General features: G+C 36.7%; 2 protein-coding genes across 5 annotated transcripts in view; one reads left to right on the top strand and one right to left on the bottom strand.

Moving 5' to 3' along the window:
- Nucleotides 1-17,425, top strand: part of LOC108911944 (probable 4-coumarate--CoA ligase 3) — a 51,599-nt gene extending 34,174 nt beyond the window's left edge. For all 4 annotated transcript variants that reach the window (XM_018717029.1, XM_018717026.1, XM_018717028.1 and 1 more), the window contains one exon: nt 17,105-17,425. In XM_018717029.1, coding sequence (XP_018572545.1) covers nt 17,105-17,383 — 279 coding nt within the window. In that variant the 3' untranslated portion in view covers nt 17,384-17,425. The remainder of the gene's footprint in view (nt 1-17,104) is intronic.
- LOC108911945 (serine/threonine-protein phosphatase 4 regulatory subunit 2) lies at nt 5,604-12,673 on the bottom strand. Its single transcript, XM_018717031.2, has 3 exons — nt 11,905-12,673; nt 10,476-10,765; nt 5,604-6,701 (listed from the first exon to the last, which is right to left on the bottom strand). The coding sequence occupies exons 1-3, from the start codon at nt 12,563-12,565 to the stop codon at nt 5,997-5,999; spliced, it is 1,656 nt and encodes a 551-aa protein (XP_018572547.1). The 5' UTR covers nt 12,566-12,673; the 3' UTR covers nt 5,604-5,996.
- Nucleotides 17,426-19,166: the final 1,741 nt, after the last annotated feature.

Below are 19,166 nucleotides of genomic sequence, written 5' to 3'. Positions count from 1 at the left end.
AGATTTAATTAAAATACCTATACGCATTTTGAACTGTATCAATGTCCGTTATATCAAAATATATTACAAATAAATCTGTAAATCTTGGCACACATGTTGGCCCTAGGATTGACCATCCTTTCTATAAATTTGATCAACATCCATCGCTTTTTGCAATAATAATACGCAATTTTCGAAAACTGATTTTTCCGTGTTCGACATTTATTTTACAGTTAACAAATACAGGGTCGGAAAGTACCGATGGTCCATCTGCCATTACGTGAGAGCGATAAAGTAAGTCATAGAGAATGACGATAGATAGATAGAGAAAGATGGCTATAATGAAGGCGTCTAATAGTCACCGCCCATTTCGCCCTTCCACAAATAAGAAGTGGATCTTATTTGTGAAAGGGCGAAACGGGCGGTGACTATGAGACGCCTTCATTATAGCCATCCTTCTCTATCGCATGGATTTCATGTCTTACTTTATCGCTCTCACGTAACGGCAGATGGACCATCGGTACTTTCCGAACCTGTAGGTGAAAAGTGACTTCAGGTACCTTAAATTGTAGGTAATTTAATTGCCTACAACATAAAACAGTTAATTTTCCAATATGTCGTCTGGATTTTCATGGACAGTAAAAAAGTGAAAAAACATGTAATTTTGCAACTTATTTGCATTTTGCCAACTTAGGGTCACTTCTTTCGAGTTACTTTTTTGATATTATCATTCTTCATTCACAGAATTGTTGTTTTGTTGTTTTTTGTTCCTCTTTTGACGATCTGCAATTTAGGTTATATAAACTTTTCACACATTATTGTTAGTTGTTGAGTTATCGAACTAAATAAATAAAAAACAAGAACAAAGACAACTTTATAAAAATGCTCCGCCTTCATTTTGTACAAACCGAAATCAGAGTCGAACAAGCCTTTGAAGATGCGGACACTCTGATCGTAACCACCGCACTTGTAGAAGCATCAAAGTACGATTCGGTTGAAATCGTCGGTGAAGACATCGATCTCTTGATTTTGCTCACTGGACTAGCAAAGGACAAAAGAAACGTATACTTTCAAAAATCGGGAAAATGATATACACCAAGAACACTTTACTCTCGTTGGAGAGTAGTGTGAACCATAATAAATCCAAAAACATATTTTTCATTCATGCATTCAGCGGTTGCGATACCACCTCATCTTTGTTCAGCATCGAAATCGAAATGCATCAGCATATTGGAAAAACATACGGAACTTCTATCATCGATTGAATTATTCAAACGAGAACACGTCGATCCGGAGGTTCTGAAATCCACGAGAGAATGATTTCTCATTGCCCTATATGGCGGTGAGAAGCACAGCAAAAACCTCAATGCGCTACGATATCAACGCTACGCAAATTCTATTACCAGAACTAGATTCAATCTATTATCATTATCACTCCCACCAACAAAAAGCGCAGCACGACAACACATATTCCGCGCGTACCATCAGGTACAAGCTTGACTTGGGTTTTACAAGGATCCTGAGGGATGGGGTTGGCGAGGAACAGACCATGATGTAGAGCCGATTATTAATACGGTTGAACCTGCGCCACCCGAGCTTTTGAAGCTAATGTCTTGTAAATGCAAGGAAAAATGCGGAACTGCTTGTAGGTGCAGAAGAGCTGGCATTGCATGTTCAATCGTTTGCCGGAACTGCAGTGGACAAACATGCAACAACGTTGCCAAAGTCGATGTCCTGATCTGTGACAACGAATTAGATTCCGAAGATGATTCAACAGTCGGAGAAAATATGGTCGAAGAATCTCCACGTATCGAAAAGTATCCTGAACAGAAGGACTGTGAACCAGGGCCGTCGAAGAGAAGGAAGACGTAGATAGCTCTTCAACACGAAAACATTCTTGTATAATAAATTCCATATGTGTGAAACGTAATCTCACTGTGTTAGTTCTTTATTTCGAATCCATTACAACGTACATACCTATAAAACCGCCCAAGCTATAAAATAAAAACTTCGTACGGACTTGCCGACTTCGCGACACGATAGAACCCGCAATTATTACCCTCGAGAAAGAACAAGAGCAGAGTATTAAATTATTCGTACGAATATCCTCTACAAGTTTGATAATATACATTTTTTCGATAAGTATTAAGGAAAAAGAGAAAACCCCGAAAAACCAGATCGAATCTTTGAATTTTTATCTATTTTGTTCGATATTTCAACAGCTAACAATAATAGGTGAAAAGTTTATAAGACTTAAATTATAGATAGTCGAAAGAGGAACAAAAAAGGAGAAAACAACAATTCTGTTATCTCGACGAGGAACCGATACCAAAAATAAAAATTCACCCCTTTTTCCAAGATGGCGGAAAATGCACATGGGAAATCTTGGTCTCAAATCTCAAGTTAAGCTTTTCTAAGCACCCTCCACAACATTTAAAAAATTTGGCTTTCCCGGTTCACTTTCTTTTCTTCGGTTTATTTTTGGACAGAATGACTGGGGTATGAAGTTTTCACAGATTTTATTTATGCTATAGCTCTATAGGCTACGTCCAAAGTATTATTGGTTTTAAAATTATATTAATATAGGTAATAAACTTATCGACCTAGGATACAGAATACAGAAAATCAATAATAGTTTGAACAAAAATTTTAAAGCTCTCGGTTATTATTTATATTCTCATTTTTTCTTCCGAACACATAACTTATACGACTATAATAGGGTAAACGGTTATTATAAGGTTAAGACTTACTATTAATTTCTCTCGTTTTTCTGGCCCACGGCTTATAAGTAGATAAAGGAGTTATATATCTTTCTTTCCTGTATGTACACTGTTTATAGGGGTATAGGGCAAAATAATAAAATTTGTGTTATTTTTTTGACCTGGGAAAATCCCATTTCTACAAGATTCAATTTTCATTTTTACGTTAATTTTTCTTTTCAATTTACGGTGGCTATATCTCAAGAATTTATAAAAAATATTCTTATACATTTGGCGCCTTGTTAGTCGTTTGGGGGCCTATCTTCCAAAATAAGTCGGGTTTTGCCGAGTTCCTGACCTGGCCAGAACGGACCTGCTCGCACTTGCAGTTAAATTTCACACCTTAATCTACTCGCCATCGCCCAAGATTTGGAGTTAATTGCGGAGCAAACCAATGTACGTCTTATTATTATACAGTGTCCCCCTAAAGTCGTGCACAAATTCATTATTAGGTAAACAAAAGAAATTATTAAAAATTCCCGAAACAGGTCGATTTTTGAATTTAATTTACTATTTTTTCAAATAATAATTTAATATACAGGGTGACCTATGTTCGGATTGCCCTAACTGAGCTGATTCCAAAAATATACCACAAGTTGCTTCTAATTGTTACAGGGAGGGCAACAATACCCAAATTATTTACAAATACTAAATTTATTTACAAATAAATAAACGTACTAAAAATTGAATCAAATCACAACATATCATTTTAAAATGTCATTATTTTTTGCTATAATTTCTTTGATGCTTTTTTAAATTTATCTGCCTGATAGAACGTGCTCGTGTATTTCTTGCAGGCAATCATTTTTAAATAGTTTGTTAAGATTGTACAAGTAAATCCATATTGAATTATTCTTCCTTAAAATATTGAGTATTTTTTAATTAATTAAAAAACATGATTCTAAGTGAAACCGAATGGATTGAAATTCTTATGATGATCGGATATGGTGATAGAATTCGAACTCATGAGGAAGTTTGTGTTTTGTTTAATGAAATTCATCCCAATCGTCCACCAATAAATCGATCCACGGTTAGCCGAACTGAAGCAAAGTTTCGAAATCATGGTCATATTAAAGATATGCCCAGATCTGGCTGACCGACTGTAGATGAAAAATTGCAGTTACAAGCCCTTTTGACCATTCATGAAAACCCACAATCCAGTCTGAGAGTCGTAGCAGATAATTTAGGAATGAGTGAAAGTACATCGAGTAGATTTCTTCACAGAAACAAGTATCATCCCTACAAAGTCCACTTAGTACAAGAATTATGTGACAATGATTTCGACAGACGCACAGAATTTTGCGAAATGATGATGGAAGAATGTCAGGCAGATCCGGATTTTGTGAAACGCATAATTTTCTCCGACGAGGCGTCTTTTTATTTGAATGGCACCGTCAATAAACAGAATTGTCGGTACTGGTCAGATCGCAATCCACATTGGATGATGGAAGCACACACTCAGCATCCCCAAAAGGTCAATGTTTGGGCCCGAATTGTTGGTAATCGAATTTTGGGGCCGTATTTCTTTGAAGGAAATTTAGATGGTGCAAGATATTTGGAATTTCTTCAGTTCCATTCAGTTCCTTCCTTGAGTGTTCTATTTCCAAATGAAGAAGATCCAGATTTGCCCAATGAAACCATTTGGTTTCAACAAGATGGTGCACCACCGCACTATACCAGCGCTGTTCGCCGCTATTTAGATGATGTCTTTCCTCATCGGTGTATTGGCAGAAGAGGACCTAAGGAATGGCCCGCCAGATCACCAGATTTAACACCGCTCGACTTTTTTTTTGGGGGTTATGTAAAAAGCAAAATATACGTCAATAAACCAAATAGTATTAACGATCTGAAGGAACGAATTCGGCAAGAAGTTCGAGCGATCCCGCCTGAAGTCATTGGGAATGTACAGCAAGAATTTACTTCCCGTCTGGCCCATTGTTTGGCAGTAAATGGTCAACAATTTGAACATTTAATTTAGGTGTTTCTGGCGATTTGATTCAATTTTTAGTACGTTTATTTATTTGTAAATAAATTTAGTATTTGTAAATAATTTGGGTTTTGTTGCCCTCCCTGTAACAATTAGAAGCAACTTGTGGTATATTTTTGGAATCAGCTCAGTTAAGGCAATCCCAAAATTGGAAAAAAAAGTGGGGTGTTCCATTTAAAAAAAATTGTGATGACGTCATTTCTCGAACATAGGTCACCCTGTATATTAAATTATTATTTGAAAAAATAGTAAATTAAATTCAAAAATCGACCTGTTTCGGGAATTTTTAATAATTTCTTTTGTTTACCTAATAATGAATTTGTGCACAACTTTAGGGGGACACTGTATTCCCACTAGGACCGGACATTCTTATTTTTTACTTCTTTATAAAAATTACAGTCTGGAATCTTTCACTTTTTAACACTGATGGGTCGATGGACGATGCTTAATATTTAATAATTAAGTGAAATCAGTCGACTGCACAAATTTTTTGACAATGTAACCTAACCTTTTTTTAGTATTACTAGTATTAGATTATACCGACTTAAATTATAAGGTTGCATCTCGGGTCGCATAAAAACATTTCCAAAGTTTTTAATAAATAACACAGGGTCGGCCTTCATTTTTGTCGATTAAATTAACTTTAATTTACAAAAAAAAAAAACGCGAAGATATAACTTTTTCGTATAAAGACTTTTCCATTACAAATATCGTTAGGAAGCTGTAGTTTAATTTTTATAGATTATAAACGCCACACCCTGTGTAAAACATCCATCCCGAAACAGATACCGACTGGGCTACTAGTATTTTTGTCACAAACAAAACCTGATTGGCTTAATTAATTAATAAACTGATCTTTACAAAAGAAAAGTTTCATGTATTGTTCGTTTCCACTTTATTGTTTTATTGTTTTAACATGCAATAAAAACAATACATATTTTTAATAGTAAAAAACTGAAGGAATGGGCAACACTGCACTAGGACGTCGAAGACCTATTTAAAATAAATGCACATGCTTACCTCTAAATATTAAAAAAATTTCAACATGAATGTCACTTACAACATTTAATTCAGTTCTGTACATAAAAATGGTTAAGTTACGTATTTAAAACATTATAATATAAAAATTACTTATTACCAGGTAGTTCTAAAATTCTATAACGTAGATGTGGATGACAACACAACGATAACATGCATTATCAAGTCATCGAATGTGATAAGAAAACTGCTTCCTTGACTCTAAAAAAAACTTAAAAACTAAGGCAAATATATTACAAGGTATCTGATGTCGAAGATGGTTCTTCACGTAAATGTTCACCTTTCTCATCTATCGTTATATCACTGAGAGCATCGACGTCCATAGGCGTCTCCAATTTACTAATGATTTGTCTAACCGGCTCTCCTTCTTCGATATTAGCTTTATTAGGTTCTGGCAGGTTATCAGAAGTTTTTTCCTCGCAAGTGTCCGATTTCGTATCGGCTTCTTTTAAGGGCTCCGAAATTTGTTGATGAGTATTAGACAATCCTGAAACATGTTCCGAACAACTAGAAGTCTTCAAAGTTGATTCATCCACCTCATTCTCTTCCAGAAATGTACTCGTTAGTGCACTGGTCACTTTTTCAGTTTCCTCTTTATCTTCAGACCATTCATCTTCTTTTGAACAGACTTCGATTTGAACCTCTTGAGGTTGCTCTGGAATTTTCTCATCTGGTTCTTCTATGCCTTGAGGAAGAGTTTTATACTTTTCTGGAGTGATATCGACCTTCAATGTCCCCGCAGATGCAGAACTATTTTCTGGTGAGATATTCTCCATATCAGGTTGGTCCTTCGGTAGTTTTTCTTCAGAATGTTCCTCAATTTTCGTGTCTGCCAAGACCTCTACATGCTCTGGACAAAGAGGATGTGACAAAACTGCTTCTGTTAATGGATGGATCTGTTTGTCTTCTTCGGGTGTTTTCTGTTTTTCATCTTCGGTCTGCAACAATAGTTGAAAAAAATAAGGTAACACAATGCTTGGACCATTTTAACTATTATTCGTCTTTAACTCTTTCGCTACGCAATACATCTGAACGTAGCTACCGCGCTGTGCGCAAAAGTTTACTGCGTGCGAATAATACTTGTGTGGAGCAATTAGACTACTTATATTTTTACATTATGTTGTGTTAAATTAAATTAAAATATGTGTAAACGTTTCAAAATAATTGTAATAGTTTAATTATTAATATTTTATTATAAAGCAGAAACTGAAAGAGATACGCAATCTTGGCATTATTACCAGTACCTCCTTGCATAAAAATAATTGCCACAATCGCTATAAGTTCCGCCCACAAAAATCCCCTATACTGATTGCAACAACCGAGTCACTAATGCGCATGGTTGCGAATATATACGGTTTGCGCAGCGTGATCCAATTTAACTATTCAAGCAAATTAATTCGTCTGGAGCAGTTTGAGTCCTATAAATGTTTAGCGAATAAGTCTGGAGCAGTGAAAGGGCTAAATATTAAGTAATCTATTTCTATTATTATTGGAGCTGTCATAACTGTCCCTGCACCAAAGACGTGCGGATCGTCAACATAAAATAAAGTGAACAATGGTTATCTTTATGTCACTGTATCATTGTGAAACATGTAAATTGTTTTACGCATCGTTACCATCGGCTTCACAATCTGGATGAGATCTGTTATAGATCGCATCATCAGGTATGTTTCTCCCCTTGTTTCAGCGAAACTTACTTGCGGCACACAGTGCGGAAAAACGGACAAAAGTGTCTGTAAGACATAAATTTCGAAAAAATCTTGATAATTTTTCTTTTAAATTACTAACAGACACTTATTCTACATGTGACCCTGCGACCCTTTGGTTTTTATGATTTTAAGGTTTGTGGATTTAGGTTTTAAGGGTTAGGGATTTATGGGTTTGAGTTCTATAGGTTAGAGATTTGTGGTTTTGGGTTTTATGGGTTGGGTTTGGGTTTGTAGGTTTGGGGTTTGTGGATTTAAGATTTGTGAGTGGACTAAAGTTTTTGTATCGTGTTGAACCCAAGTGAACTTGCAAAATACTTTGATGATTCGTATAATACCACATGAAAATTTCCTTAGTTTAGGGTGTGGTAAAAAAAATTATCAAGATTTATCGAAATTTATGTCTTACGGACACTTTTGTCTGTTTTTTCCCACTGTGCAGCGGTGATAAAATATCTTAACCTAAAGAGAACGACCGTTCGACATCTACTGATGTAATATTTGCATAACTAAATAGTCTACGTCTAAGCTGGTCCGACATGGTAATTTCCACTCTGGGTTGTATTTATTCCAGAAGGAATGAAATGTTGTATTCTTTACTATGTCAAATGGTAGAATACATGCAATCAGTATGAGGATTAAAATTAAACATTAAACATAAAGTGAGTATTTTGGTTTTTGCCAGTTGTTTTTATGTGTTGTACACGATGGCCCGATGACAACATGCATTTGAAATAACACATGTTGAATGCTGCTTTGTTGGACAAATTTACTACTGATAAAGCAGTGGTGCTGACCTGAGTGCATAATTTATTACTCCTACTCTTTTTATTAATTTTATGAAAAAAATAAAAAATCAAATTATTAAACGAAGGAAGTAGCTTAAATAGGTACTTTTCGGAACTCATTATATTCCTTTACTTTCATAAAATTGTTTTCTATTCCAAAAATTATATCTCTGTTTTCCACCTGAATAGTTAATAACACAGGCCGTCATTTTAACCCAACAACAGGAATATACTTTCCCAAAGGATATTGGTGAGCTAAATTCGAAGATATCACAACCTAAAAGTGCCAAAATCGCGATTTTTTGACATATTTGAGGTTATATTACGTGGAAAGGTACATTTTTGCTGAAATCATTAATCTGCCCTACTTCAGAAAAAGATCGTATGTGCAGTTTTGTGACAAATTGAGATAATTACATTTTCGAAATCTACATCGCATTATACCCATCTATAAATATCAAAAATATCGTTTTTGTCTCTTTAAATTTAAAAATTTGTATGTTTTAAATTTCTAATATTGCATCACTCTTATTTTCTTCGTCACAATACTAGAAAAAAACACAGTATGTATCTGATGCAGACTTATGTGCATGTATTGCATTGAGGTACACTGTTTTTTAACAAATTAAATTCATGTGTCCGCATGCGTTGTTTTAAATTAAACAACAATTAACATTATTTGCAACATAATATATTAAAAATTGTAAAATATCCTGAAAAGCATCCAAAATATCATGTATACGATGTACATGTTCTGGTTCTTCTATTAATTTCTATTGAAAATGTAGCACATACTGAACATATGGCATTTTTACCTAGCAAAATCTTAAATTTATTAAGACAAAACAACATATGTGATGCTGTTTTTATTGAAATTGCAATGTTTTCTAACATTTTCAAATTACATTAAAAAATATACTTAGTGTTTTTCATTTGCCATTACCGAAAAAATCAAGTTATTACCTTAATTAGTAAATGAATTACAGCCAAATTAAGTATGCCTAATATCTCATTGCAATTTTCTCTAAACAGTCATTATGTGCACATACGGTCTTCTTCCAAAGTAGGGCAGTAATGGGGTCTTAGATTGACTTATTTCTCGATTTTTGAACATACTCACAACATGGCACAACAAACCTTATGGGTTTATGGGCTTAGGGTTAATGAGTTCGAGATTGAGCGTATTAACCTTTTTTGCGTGTAAATGTATTTCCAGATTGATGTAATGTGTAAATTATCGGCCATATATCGAATTTTTAGACATTTTTTCTAAGTTTATTGGAAAATTTGACGTGAGAGTATTGCGTGCGTTTTAAACAGTAAGTATAGTACTTAAGACCCCATTAACGGTTTTAGCAAAAAAATATAACCTATCCATGTAACATATCCTCAAATATTTAAAAAAATCGTAACTTTTAGGTTAGGATATCTCGAAAACCAAAGCCAATTGAGAGATTGAATTCGGCGTACCAAAATCCTACAGAAAAGTACATTCTGGTTTCTGGGAGAACGGTGACTAAACCAACAGGCGGGCAGCTCACGTGGCTGACTGACGGCGCCAATGGCTAGCGGACCGATTGTGACAGCTCTATCTATTATTAAGTTCTTTTATACATTTGCATAATAACTAAATCAGAAAAGAAACCTACTTCAGACATAAAATACCTTGTATATTTACATAGCAGCAAAAATTGATAATTACTGAAATACTGAAAATACAAGACGAAAACAATATTAAAACATTTCATTAAGAAAAATTGCTCAGAATAATTGATGTTTATTCCCTTGCTCCAAATCATCTAATTGGCCCAACTATTCTTGTGTAAGCACTCTTTTTGAGTAAAAGATATTAATTTTGCGGCAATCGGTAAATCAAAAAATATATAAGTAATCATTTTCAAATTTGGTATATGGATATGAATAATTGTAATAGTGGATAACGCTCAATAAAATTTTTCGATACTCGTATCTTATATGAAAAAGACACTTTACTATTGAAAAATAATTCTTCTGCTCCTGATAAGGCCTATTTAATTTTTCAGAAGAAATATTATACACATTACTTTTTAAGTATGCACGATCAGTTTCAAATTGCGAAATTTCACATTGATAATTTTTTGTCATTTACGTTTTGTACAGGCAATCTACAAAAATGCTGCATGCAAAAATATCTAATTTTATCAGAATGTAGGTATGTCACTGAATAATATTTACTCACAAATAAGTTTTCTTTAAAATCCTGTTCTTTATCACTTCTACTTTCGGAAGTTTCCACTCTCTCCATGCTATTTCTTCTTTGCTGAACGCCAGCTGGTAAGGCAGTGATGCTAAGTGAATTATCTGTATGATTTTCATCAGTATCTTGAGAAGTAGAACAAGTGTTTGGGGCCACGGGTTCTATGGATACATAAGGATGTTGCGTTTCACCAACAATCGAACAGGAAATTATTGTTTCTTGTGCATCATCTAGCTGGGATTTTGTGGCGGTAGTACTACTTGATGAAATTTCTAAAATTAAAAAAATCCTTTTTAGTTTTATTCAGTTTTTTGTAGTAAGTGAGTAGGAAGCCACATATCATAAAATAGGCACAAAATAGATCTACAACTAATGAATCGGGCGAATTTATATCCCCTCTCTTCCTAAGAAAAAAACCAATGTATATCTGTATTTAAAAAATCTACTTTTCGTTGGCATTCTGAAATCTAGTTTTAATAACTTTTGGAGAAAGTATATAGCAGTGAAGTTAAAGACAGTGGGAAATATCATTTTTCGCACAATATTTTGTTGTTAGCATCCATAATAGACATTTAATAACCGTTGAAGAAAATAATTTATAATGATATTAAGGAAAATAGGGAATGCCATTTTTTATATCATATTTTGTAGTTAGCATTTACAATACATGTAAAGGGGGTTCTCAATGTAAGTGCACAAAAATTGATGGTAAACTCCTTGGCGGTTTTTAAGCAGTGTATGGCTTTTCTATAGTTTTCGGTTTCAACACCCTGTATATATAGATCACATAACAGGCTTGCCTATATTCAAAATGTGAAAAATATACTATACTATAAATATACTATGACCTTTTTTTTAGTTAAAAATATTTAAGATTAAATATATTTAAAATTAAAAAATATAAAATTGGTATTCTGAAAGTTAATTAATTACAATTAAAAATTATGATTTTAAATTCAGTGCAAATATGACATGGTGTTCCAAATAAAAACATAACATTTTGATAGATAGGTTGTAAACAGGGCTGGAAAATCCACATAGTCCATCTGCCTTTACATGAGAGCGATAAAGTAAAGTAAAGAAATCCGTGCGATAGGCAAGGATGGCTATAGTGAAGACATTTCATAATCTGAATAGTCATCGCACGTTTCGGGTTAGAAGTGGGAGTGACTATTCAGATTATGAAACGTCTTCAATGTAACCATCCTTGTCTATCGCAAGGATTTCTATGACTTACTTTATCGCTCTCACGTATCGACCGATGTACCATGGGGACTTTCCGAACCTGAATATAATTTTCAATGGCTTTTAATTAATGTACATTAATCAACATAAAGCTGTTACTAGGAGAATCATAACAATATGTATTAGGGTACTTTTAATTCGGTAAAATGTTGAAATTCATACATACCATCTATTTTTAGATCAGAGCTATTTTGAAAAATCTGTTGTTCTCGATTGTGGTGTATGTCAGTTGACTGATTTTCAGCATTGGTGGTTTCAAATAATATTGGAGCCATTTGCGCTGTTCTGGGCCACGATGGTGATTCATCCATTTCTTCAACATTAATGTCATGGCTAGAATTACTTGATTCTGGTAAATGTTCTGATTCTATACCATTTACGATGCCCTCTCCGTTTTCTGTAGACCTTCGACCTGGTTCTGTAGTACTAACAACTAATATATTTTTCTCTAATGCTCTCATGTATTTATCTATTCTATTGTATTCTTTCCTCGGTGTAGTTAAAAGTTCGCATATTCTCTGAACAGTAAAAGGTGCAGAAGCGAAAGTATCTAACTTTTCTAGTATAAAATTTTTCATGAGATCATAATTAAACATTTCTACATTAGGACATGGTGGAATTTCCACAGATGGGCAAGACTCGTAGAATTCAGTAATAACATTCAGTAATTTCTCTCGAAAAAGACTTTTTATTGTCTGCCACTGATAAACTGGGTTACCCGTTTTTGCAACAAAGCAGAGATATTCTTCCAATTCGCGAGGTATATCTTTAGGTTTCATCTTCGAAAACTCTTCTAGGCTGTGTAATATTTCTTCAGGATTTTCCATAATTTTAGAATGCACACTTAACTATAAATACAAAAGATAAATAACGAGCGTACACATCAATCACCTCAAATAATCATTTATTGTTTTCGTCAGTTGTCAATTGTCATTTGACATTTGATATGCATGGAACCACGTATATATTTGAAACACAGAATAACAGAATAGCATTATAGGAAAATGCATGAAGACTACCACAGTACACACACAGTAAGTTTACTCTTTTAACAAAGTTATTAATTATCACGTTCCCTTCGCAAGTAATATAGGACTTTGTATCATATCTCATAATTATTTGTAAATACGATAGGTTGATATAAAAGTTCTACTTTACTTTAAAATCAGCAGATTTTTTTGTAACACGATTTAATAATAATTATTATTTATTATAGGTAGGCCATTAAAAATAACGAATACAGCGAGTGTGAAAAACAGATTTTATAATCATCAAACGCGCCATTATTCCATGGCTAGAAATTGGCCTCAATGATTTGGGATCGAGGGGATTGTCGCTCTTTATCTTCCACGGCGTGGGGTCACGCGGCAAAAAGCCACTTAAAGTCATTACAGGCTGTGGAAAACATAGCCCTCCGCACGGCCACCGACGCGCCCTGGTACGTAAGAAACACTGACATATTACGAGACTTACAATACACAAACGCTACACAGACAATAAGACAAAACGCGGAGAAACGATTTGACGTAGCCGCTAGACATGACAATCCCCGCCTCAGGCAAGCCGTTGACTACGTACCCGACGTGACCGACAAACACAAAAGACCTAGACACCAACTTTTTGACCCTGGGTGACCACCCCAATGACCCCCCCCCCTGCCCGCTAACCTTTTCTGTTTCAGAGACAGCCAGGATCAAGAAACGAAGACAACGACACACACACACACATACACACCCCCCATTCCCTCCTTAACCCTCCCCTCCCGCGCTAGCCTAAGGGCCACCTTAGCAAAGCGCATCCCAGGCTGCATAGCCGCACTACCCTACCCAACCATACCACACATAAACATGACACTACCCCCGGGGTTTACACAGACGAGCCGGCGAAGCAAGAAGAGCGCCAGAAGAAAGGGCCCTAGCCGGCGGGGCCCAGCCAGGACAAAAGGAGGTCCCACAAAGCGCCTACACCGGCCGCATTTGCGGTCGGGGTAGACGACGGATGGGGCCCACCTACGAAGGCTGTCCAGGCCTACACGAGATGAGGCAGGATAAAGAGGGATAATCCCCCTCGATCCCAAATCATTGAGGCCAATTTCTAGCCATAGAATAATGGCGCGCGCGCTCTTTATCTTTCCTCGTCTCGAGTAGGCCTGAACAGCCTTCATAGGTGGGCCCCATCCGTCGTCTACCCCGACCGCAAATACGGCCGGTGTAGGCGCTTTGTGGGACCTCCTTTTGTCCTGGCTGGGCCCCGCCGGCTAAGGCCCTTTCTTCTGGTGTTCATCGTTGCGGGCGCATGTAGCGGTGCCATTCGCGCCATGGGGGTGGATTTTTGGGAGTAGCGTGGTCGTTAAAATGCACGCGACCATAGAGCCAAATGGCTGGGTGGGCTGGTACGAGGTAGGATGCGTTTAGGTGGGACGGGTTTGGTCATTGTCTCTTCTTTGCTGTATTTGGTCCTGGCTGTTCTTGAAACTTTAGGGGGCGCGCAGGGGTGAGGGTAGAGGTGTTGTGATGGTTACCACGGGTCGAGAAGGGGGGTAGAGGTGTTATAGTGTGGTTCCGGGTCGGGAAGTTGGTGTCTAGGCCGTTTGTATTTGTCTGGCGCGTTGGGTATGTAGTTAACGGCTTCCCTAATGACGAAAGGATTGTCGATTTTTGTGGCCGCGTCAAAGCTCTTTTCGGGGTTTATTCGTATTGTCTGGGTGGCGGGTCGCGTATAATGTCTGCGTTTCTTACGTACCAGGGCAAAACGGTTCTCCACAGCCCGGCTGGCCTAATTATAGCGTCCTTGCCTTGACTGATTGGGTCATAACAATCTTGCCTAAACTTAATGAGGTTCTACTATTTCGTAACTTGAATTGACCTTCAAAGAACCTTCAAACTTGACCTCTAGGTTATGGTCAAGGTCATCATCGTATAATCCCATCAAACCATAAAACTTTCAACCATAATCTTTTTTCGTAGGTCCCGAAAAATATCCCATATTTTATTCAGAATCTTATTTGAACCTAAAATAACCCTTTAGGATCACTTTGACGCATAACATAAAGACAGATCTGAACGTAAAATTTTTCGCTCTATCCGTTTCCGGTGATCTATCATATCTAAAAATCCAAGTTGACCAGGGCAAAACGGTTCACCACAGTTCGGCTGGCCGAATTATAGCGATCTTGCCATGACTGATTGCGCTATAGACGACATTAATTTATTTTGAAAATTGAATAACTAAATTCAGTCTGTCCTAAACTTGGCGTCTTTCACTTTCATCGCGCCACGCGCCATTATTCCATGGCTAGAAATTGGCCCCAATGAATTGGGATCGAGGGGGATTATCCCTCTTTATCCTACCTCATCTCGTGTAGGCCTAGACAGCCTTCGTAGGTGGGCCTCATCCGTCGTCTACCCCGACCGCAAATGCGGCCGGTGTAGGCGCTTTGTGGGACCACCTTTTGTCCTAGCTGGGCCCCGCCGGCTAGGGCCCTTTCTTCTGGCGCTCTTCTTGCTTCGCCGGCTCGTCTGTGTAAACCCCGGGGGTGGTGTCATGTTTATGGTTGGATAGGGTGATGCGGCTATGCAGCCTGGGATGCGCTTTGCTAAGGTGGCCCTTAGGCTAGCGCGGGAAGGGAGAGGTAAGGAGGGTATGGGGTGTGTGTGTGTGTGTCGTTGTCTTCGTTTCTTGATCCTGGCGGTCTCTGAAACAGAAAAGGTTAGCGGGCAGGGGGGGGATGTTGTTGGAGTGGTCACCCAGGGTCAAAAAGTTGGTGTCTATACTCGACGGCCGAAATTATAAAGAGTGACTAATATATAATATAAAAACATTATTACCATAATGCGTATAAAAAATATAAAATGATTTCTATACGGTTCAATATTATTTATCTTTGTGCCGCTCGCCATGCACATCGGTAGAATCTATAATCGTGTATAGACTGAATTACACTGAACGTCGATCTATATTTTATCTCTGTCTTTTGCACTTGGTAGGGAATAGGGAAATGCTTTTTTAGTGGGTGTAAACGGACTTGATTTGCCCGACCTGAGAAACGTCATAGCATAAGCGTAGACGAGGGATCTAATTCCATGGCTATAATAAATTTATAAATTAAAAAAACACAACTGGGACGTTTTAAAATGCTGTAATAATTAAAATTGACCAAAGTGCCGGTTATAGCAAACCGTAAAAAATATTAGATGTTATGTTTTATTATGTTTTTTCAATATTTTCTATATCTTGTTGCCTTTTACGCAGACACGCCAATGGATTTTCGTTCCCGGCACGCTTCATCCCCCTTACTAGTCCAAGAGCTAGCGATCAATCACTATCTATAATTTTGGCCGTCGAGTATAGATCTTTTGTGTTTGTGTGTTTGTGACGTCGGGTACGTAGTCAACGGCTTGCCTGAGGAGGGGATTGGCATGTCTAGCGGCTACGTCAAACCGTTTCTCCGCGTTTTGTGTTTTTGTCTGTCTAGCGTTTGTGTATTGTAAGTCTCGTAATATGTCAGAGTTTCATACGTACCAGGGCACGTCGGTGGCCGTGCGGAGGGCTATGTTTTCCACAGCCTGTAATGACTTTAAGTGGCTTTTTGCCGCGTGACCCCTCGCCGTGGAGGCGTAGGTTAGCTGCGGTTGAAGTACCACCTTGATAAGCGTTCGCTTATTCCTTAAACTGAGGGTGTCTCCACCTTTGAGTTAGGGATAGAGCCTAGCCCTGGTGGTCTTCGCTCGCGCCACCGTCTCCACGATGTGTCACTTTCATCGATAAAACCAACAATTTTTTAAGTTTTTATTTATTATATTTTTTAATTAAAATAATCTTATTACATAGTTTATTAAACACAAAATACTACAAATATTTTTTTCACAAAACAAAAATTTTAGTAAGTCGTAGACTAGTCGTTATACTTAATAGAAATTTAAAAAGTGTTTATAGCTCTGCCCCCATGGTTGTGTTATTCTTTTTTGGATTTTTAATGGTTACACTAATTAGTTGGTCTGTGGTTACAATATAAGAAAGAGAATTACTTCTATACATATTTCTCCGGTATACTTTTAAAAATATTTTAAATTACAATGGCCCGTTTTTCTAATAAGTTTCAGTTCTTTTCGTTTTCAATTTAAATGGACAACTTCAAAACGAAAGAAAGACAGGAAAAAATGTTACCCGTCGTCAACTACCATAACTTTGTCCTAATTTCACTGACCTTGTAGGTATCTGTTAAGATAACCCATAGTGAGACCCAAAGCTTTTTCCAGAATGTGTGACCTCTTGTTTAAATACTACCTACTTACTGATATTACTATACGAGTATATATTTAATTAGGTATTTAACTACAAATACTACTGGATTTTTTTATTTACAGGTCTCTCCAACCGAATTAGAAAATTTAATTTTGGACATAGAAGGCATCATAGATGCGGCAGTTGTTGGCATTCCCGATTCTCTAGCGGGTGAAGTTCCAAGAGCTTACATAGTGAGGAAACCGGGTGTAAATATAAATGAAGATGACATACAACGTTTAGTGAATTCTAAAGTAACACATTATAAAAAATTAGTTGGTGGTGTTAAATTTATCGAGTCTATACCAAGAAATTCCAGTGGAAAAATTATCAGAAACGAATTAAAATATAGTAATTATTAATAACACTGTTAATAATTTTACATTAAAATATAATTATCACTATTTAATTTTTTTTGAAAAGTACCTAATTCTCATCTGAAGTGGCCATTAAGGAGGAGGGTGGTGGGCTACTTACCAGATCTCCTGAGAAGTTCGGTAATAGTTAAAAGCACAAGAACATTAGGTACAGAGTTATTGCATTCCACTTTATAAGTACTAATGCTAATTATATTAAAGAAAAAGGAATCAATAATGTTAATTTAAATATACAGGGTGTTTTTGAATGGAGTAGCATAAATGATACCAGTGAATCTACATTTCAAAAGAACACGATTTGCAAAAAATCGCCTTAGTAAAATGTTCACCCCTGAAAAGATATGGGCCATCAAAGTTTTTAAAAAAATTATGAAAATTGGCTGTAATTTGAAAACCGAACAAGGTACAAATAACAAATTTTTTACAGGTTGTTTACTAATACAGATGCGTGGGACTGAAACCAAAGATGTCACACTGGTTGTATACGTCGATAGTAAGACCCAGGATTCTTTACGGCGCGNTCGGGGTAGACGACGGATGGGGCCCACCTACGAAGGCTGTCCAGGCCTACACGAGATGAGGCAGAATAAAGAGGGATAATCCCCCTCGATCCCAAATCATTGAGGCCAATTTCTAGCCATGGAATAATGGCGAGGCCTTCAAAGTTGTCAAAAATAAAACTAATTTAATTAATAACTTCATATAACCCTTTTACCGATAGCGTTAAAATTTAGGACATTTATTTGGACTATTATGCCATATTATTTCTTAAATAATCAAATCGATATACTACGGTGACCTCTCCCTTTTAGCTGTCAAAACTTTTACAGTGATCGTATATTTTTAAAACGGGCAGCAACATTGAAAAAATCGCTTAGAGAAAGCCATTCTTGAGAAAAATTGCATTATTTGCAGGTGTGTATGTTTCGGTTTGCGTAGCAGTGTCACGGATTTAAAATTTGTGGTGAGTAGGTATAGTCGATGAAAACAAAATGTGGCTATCAGGTAATGTCATTATTGTCGTGTTTCTTTAGGATTCTTGTCACACCACACATGCAAATTATGAAGTGTCCGCAATGTATCAAGACAATTAAATGTATGTAAAACTAATGTTTACAAAACTTAAAAAAAGCAACTTCTTCGGCCATTTCATATAACTCCTGCTCAAGAACTTGAAAATTTAGATCCCAACGCTCACTTACAATTTTGCCGCTGGTTAGTGCATAAATAGCTTCGCAGAAGATAATAATTTGCTTAAAATTGTTTTGTACCGCGCCGTTATTTTTGTCGTTAAACGTGGCCTCGATAATTTGGGACCGAGGGGGACTATCCCTCTTTATCCTGCCTTATCTATGTAGGCCAATGATATTTATGATTACTCGATCCCTATACCTTCAATGTTAGCCGTTTTCCCACTCTTCCGTGATGTCATCGCGGACCTGGATGTGTAAGAAGCTTGTCAATATATATTAAAATCCTATAGCTCCGTCTGCGTCGCACAATCGCCCCGAAAAAGAGCCGATTTGCGTTGGGGTCAGCTCCTCCGGGGTGTCGCGTCTGTAGGGTCGCGGCGAACCGTTATTTTACCTTTCTAGGTCTTTTTTAACCTTGATACATTGTTACGTCACGACATATACAGGTATTTCTTATTATTAGGTTAGGTTGTTATTTACATTTTCGTAGCTCTACCGTCTGACATGCCTACGATTAGGATACCTATCCCCCAAATAACGGAAGTACTTGACCTCTAAAACTGCATAATTTTAAA

This window comes from Anoplophora glabripennis, unplaced genomic scaffold (genome assembly GCF_000390285.2).
Source record: "Anoplophora glabripennis isolate ALB-LARVAE unplaced genomic scaffold, Agla_2.0 scaffold631, whole genome shotgun sequence".
Taxonomy (NCBI): domain Eukaryota; kingdom Metazoa; phylum Arthropoda; class Insecta; order Coleoptera; family Cerambycidae; genus Anoplophora; species Anoplophora glabripennis.
Note: the sequence above shows the minus strand (reverse complement) of the source record. Positions and strands in the feature narration are given on the sequence as shown.

Coding starts and splice junctions, on each gene's coding strand:
- LOC108911945 (XM_018717031.2), bottom strand. CDS start 12,565: ATGGAAAATCCTGAAGAAATATTACACAGCCTAGAAGAGTTTTCGAAG. Junction 10,766..11,904: donor CTCTGATCTAAAAATAGATG/GTATGTATGAAT, acceptor TTTTAATTTTAG/AAATTTCATCAAGTAGTACT. Junction 6,702..10,475: donor ATTTTAAAGAAAACTTATTT/GTGAGTAAATAT, acceptor CTATTGTTGCAG/ACCGAAGATGAAAAACAGAA.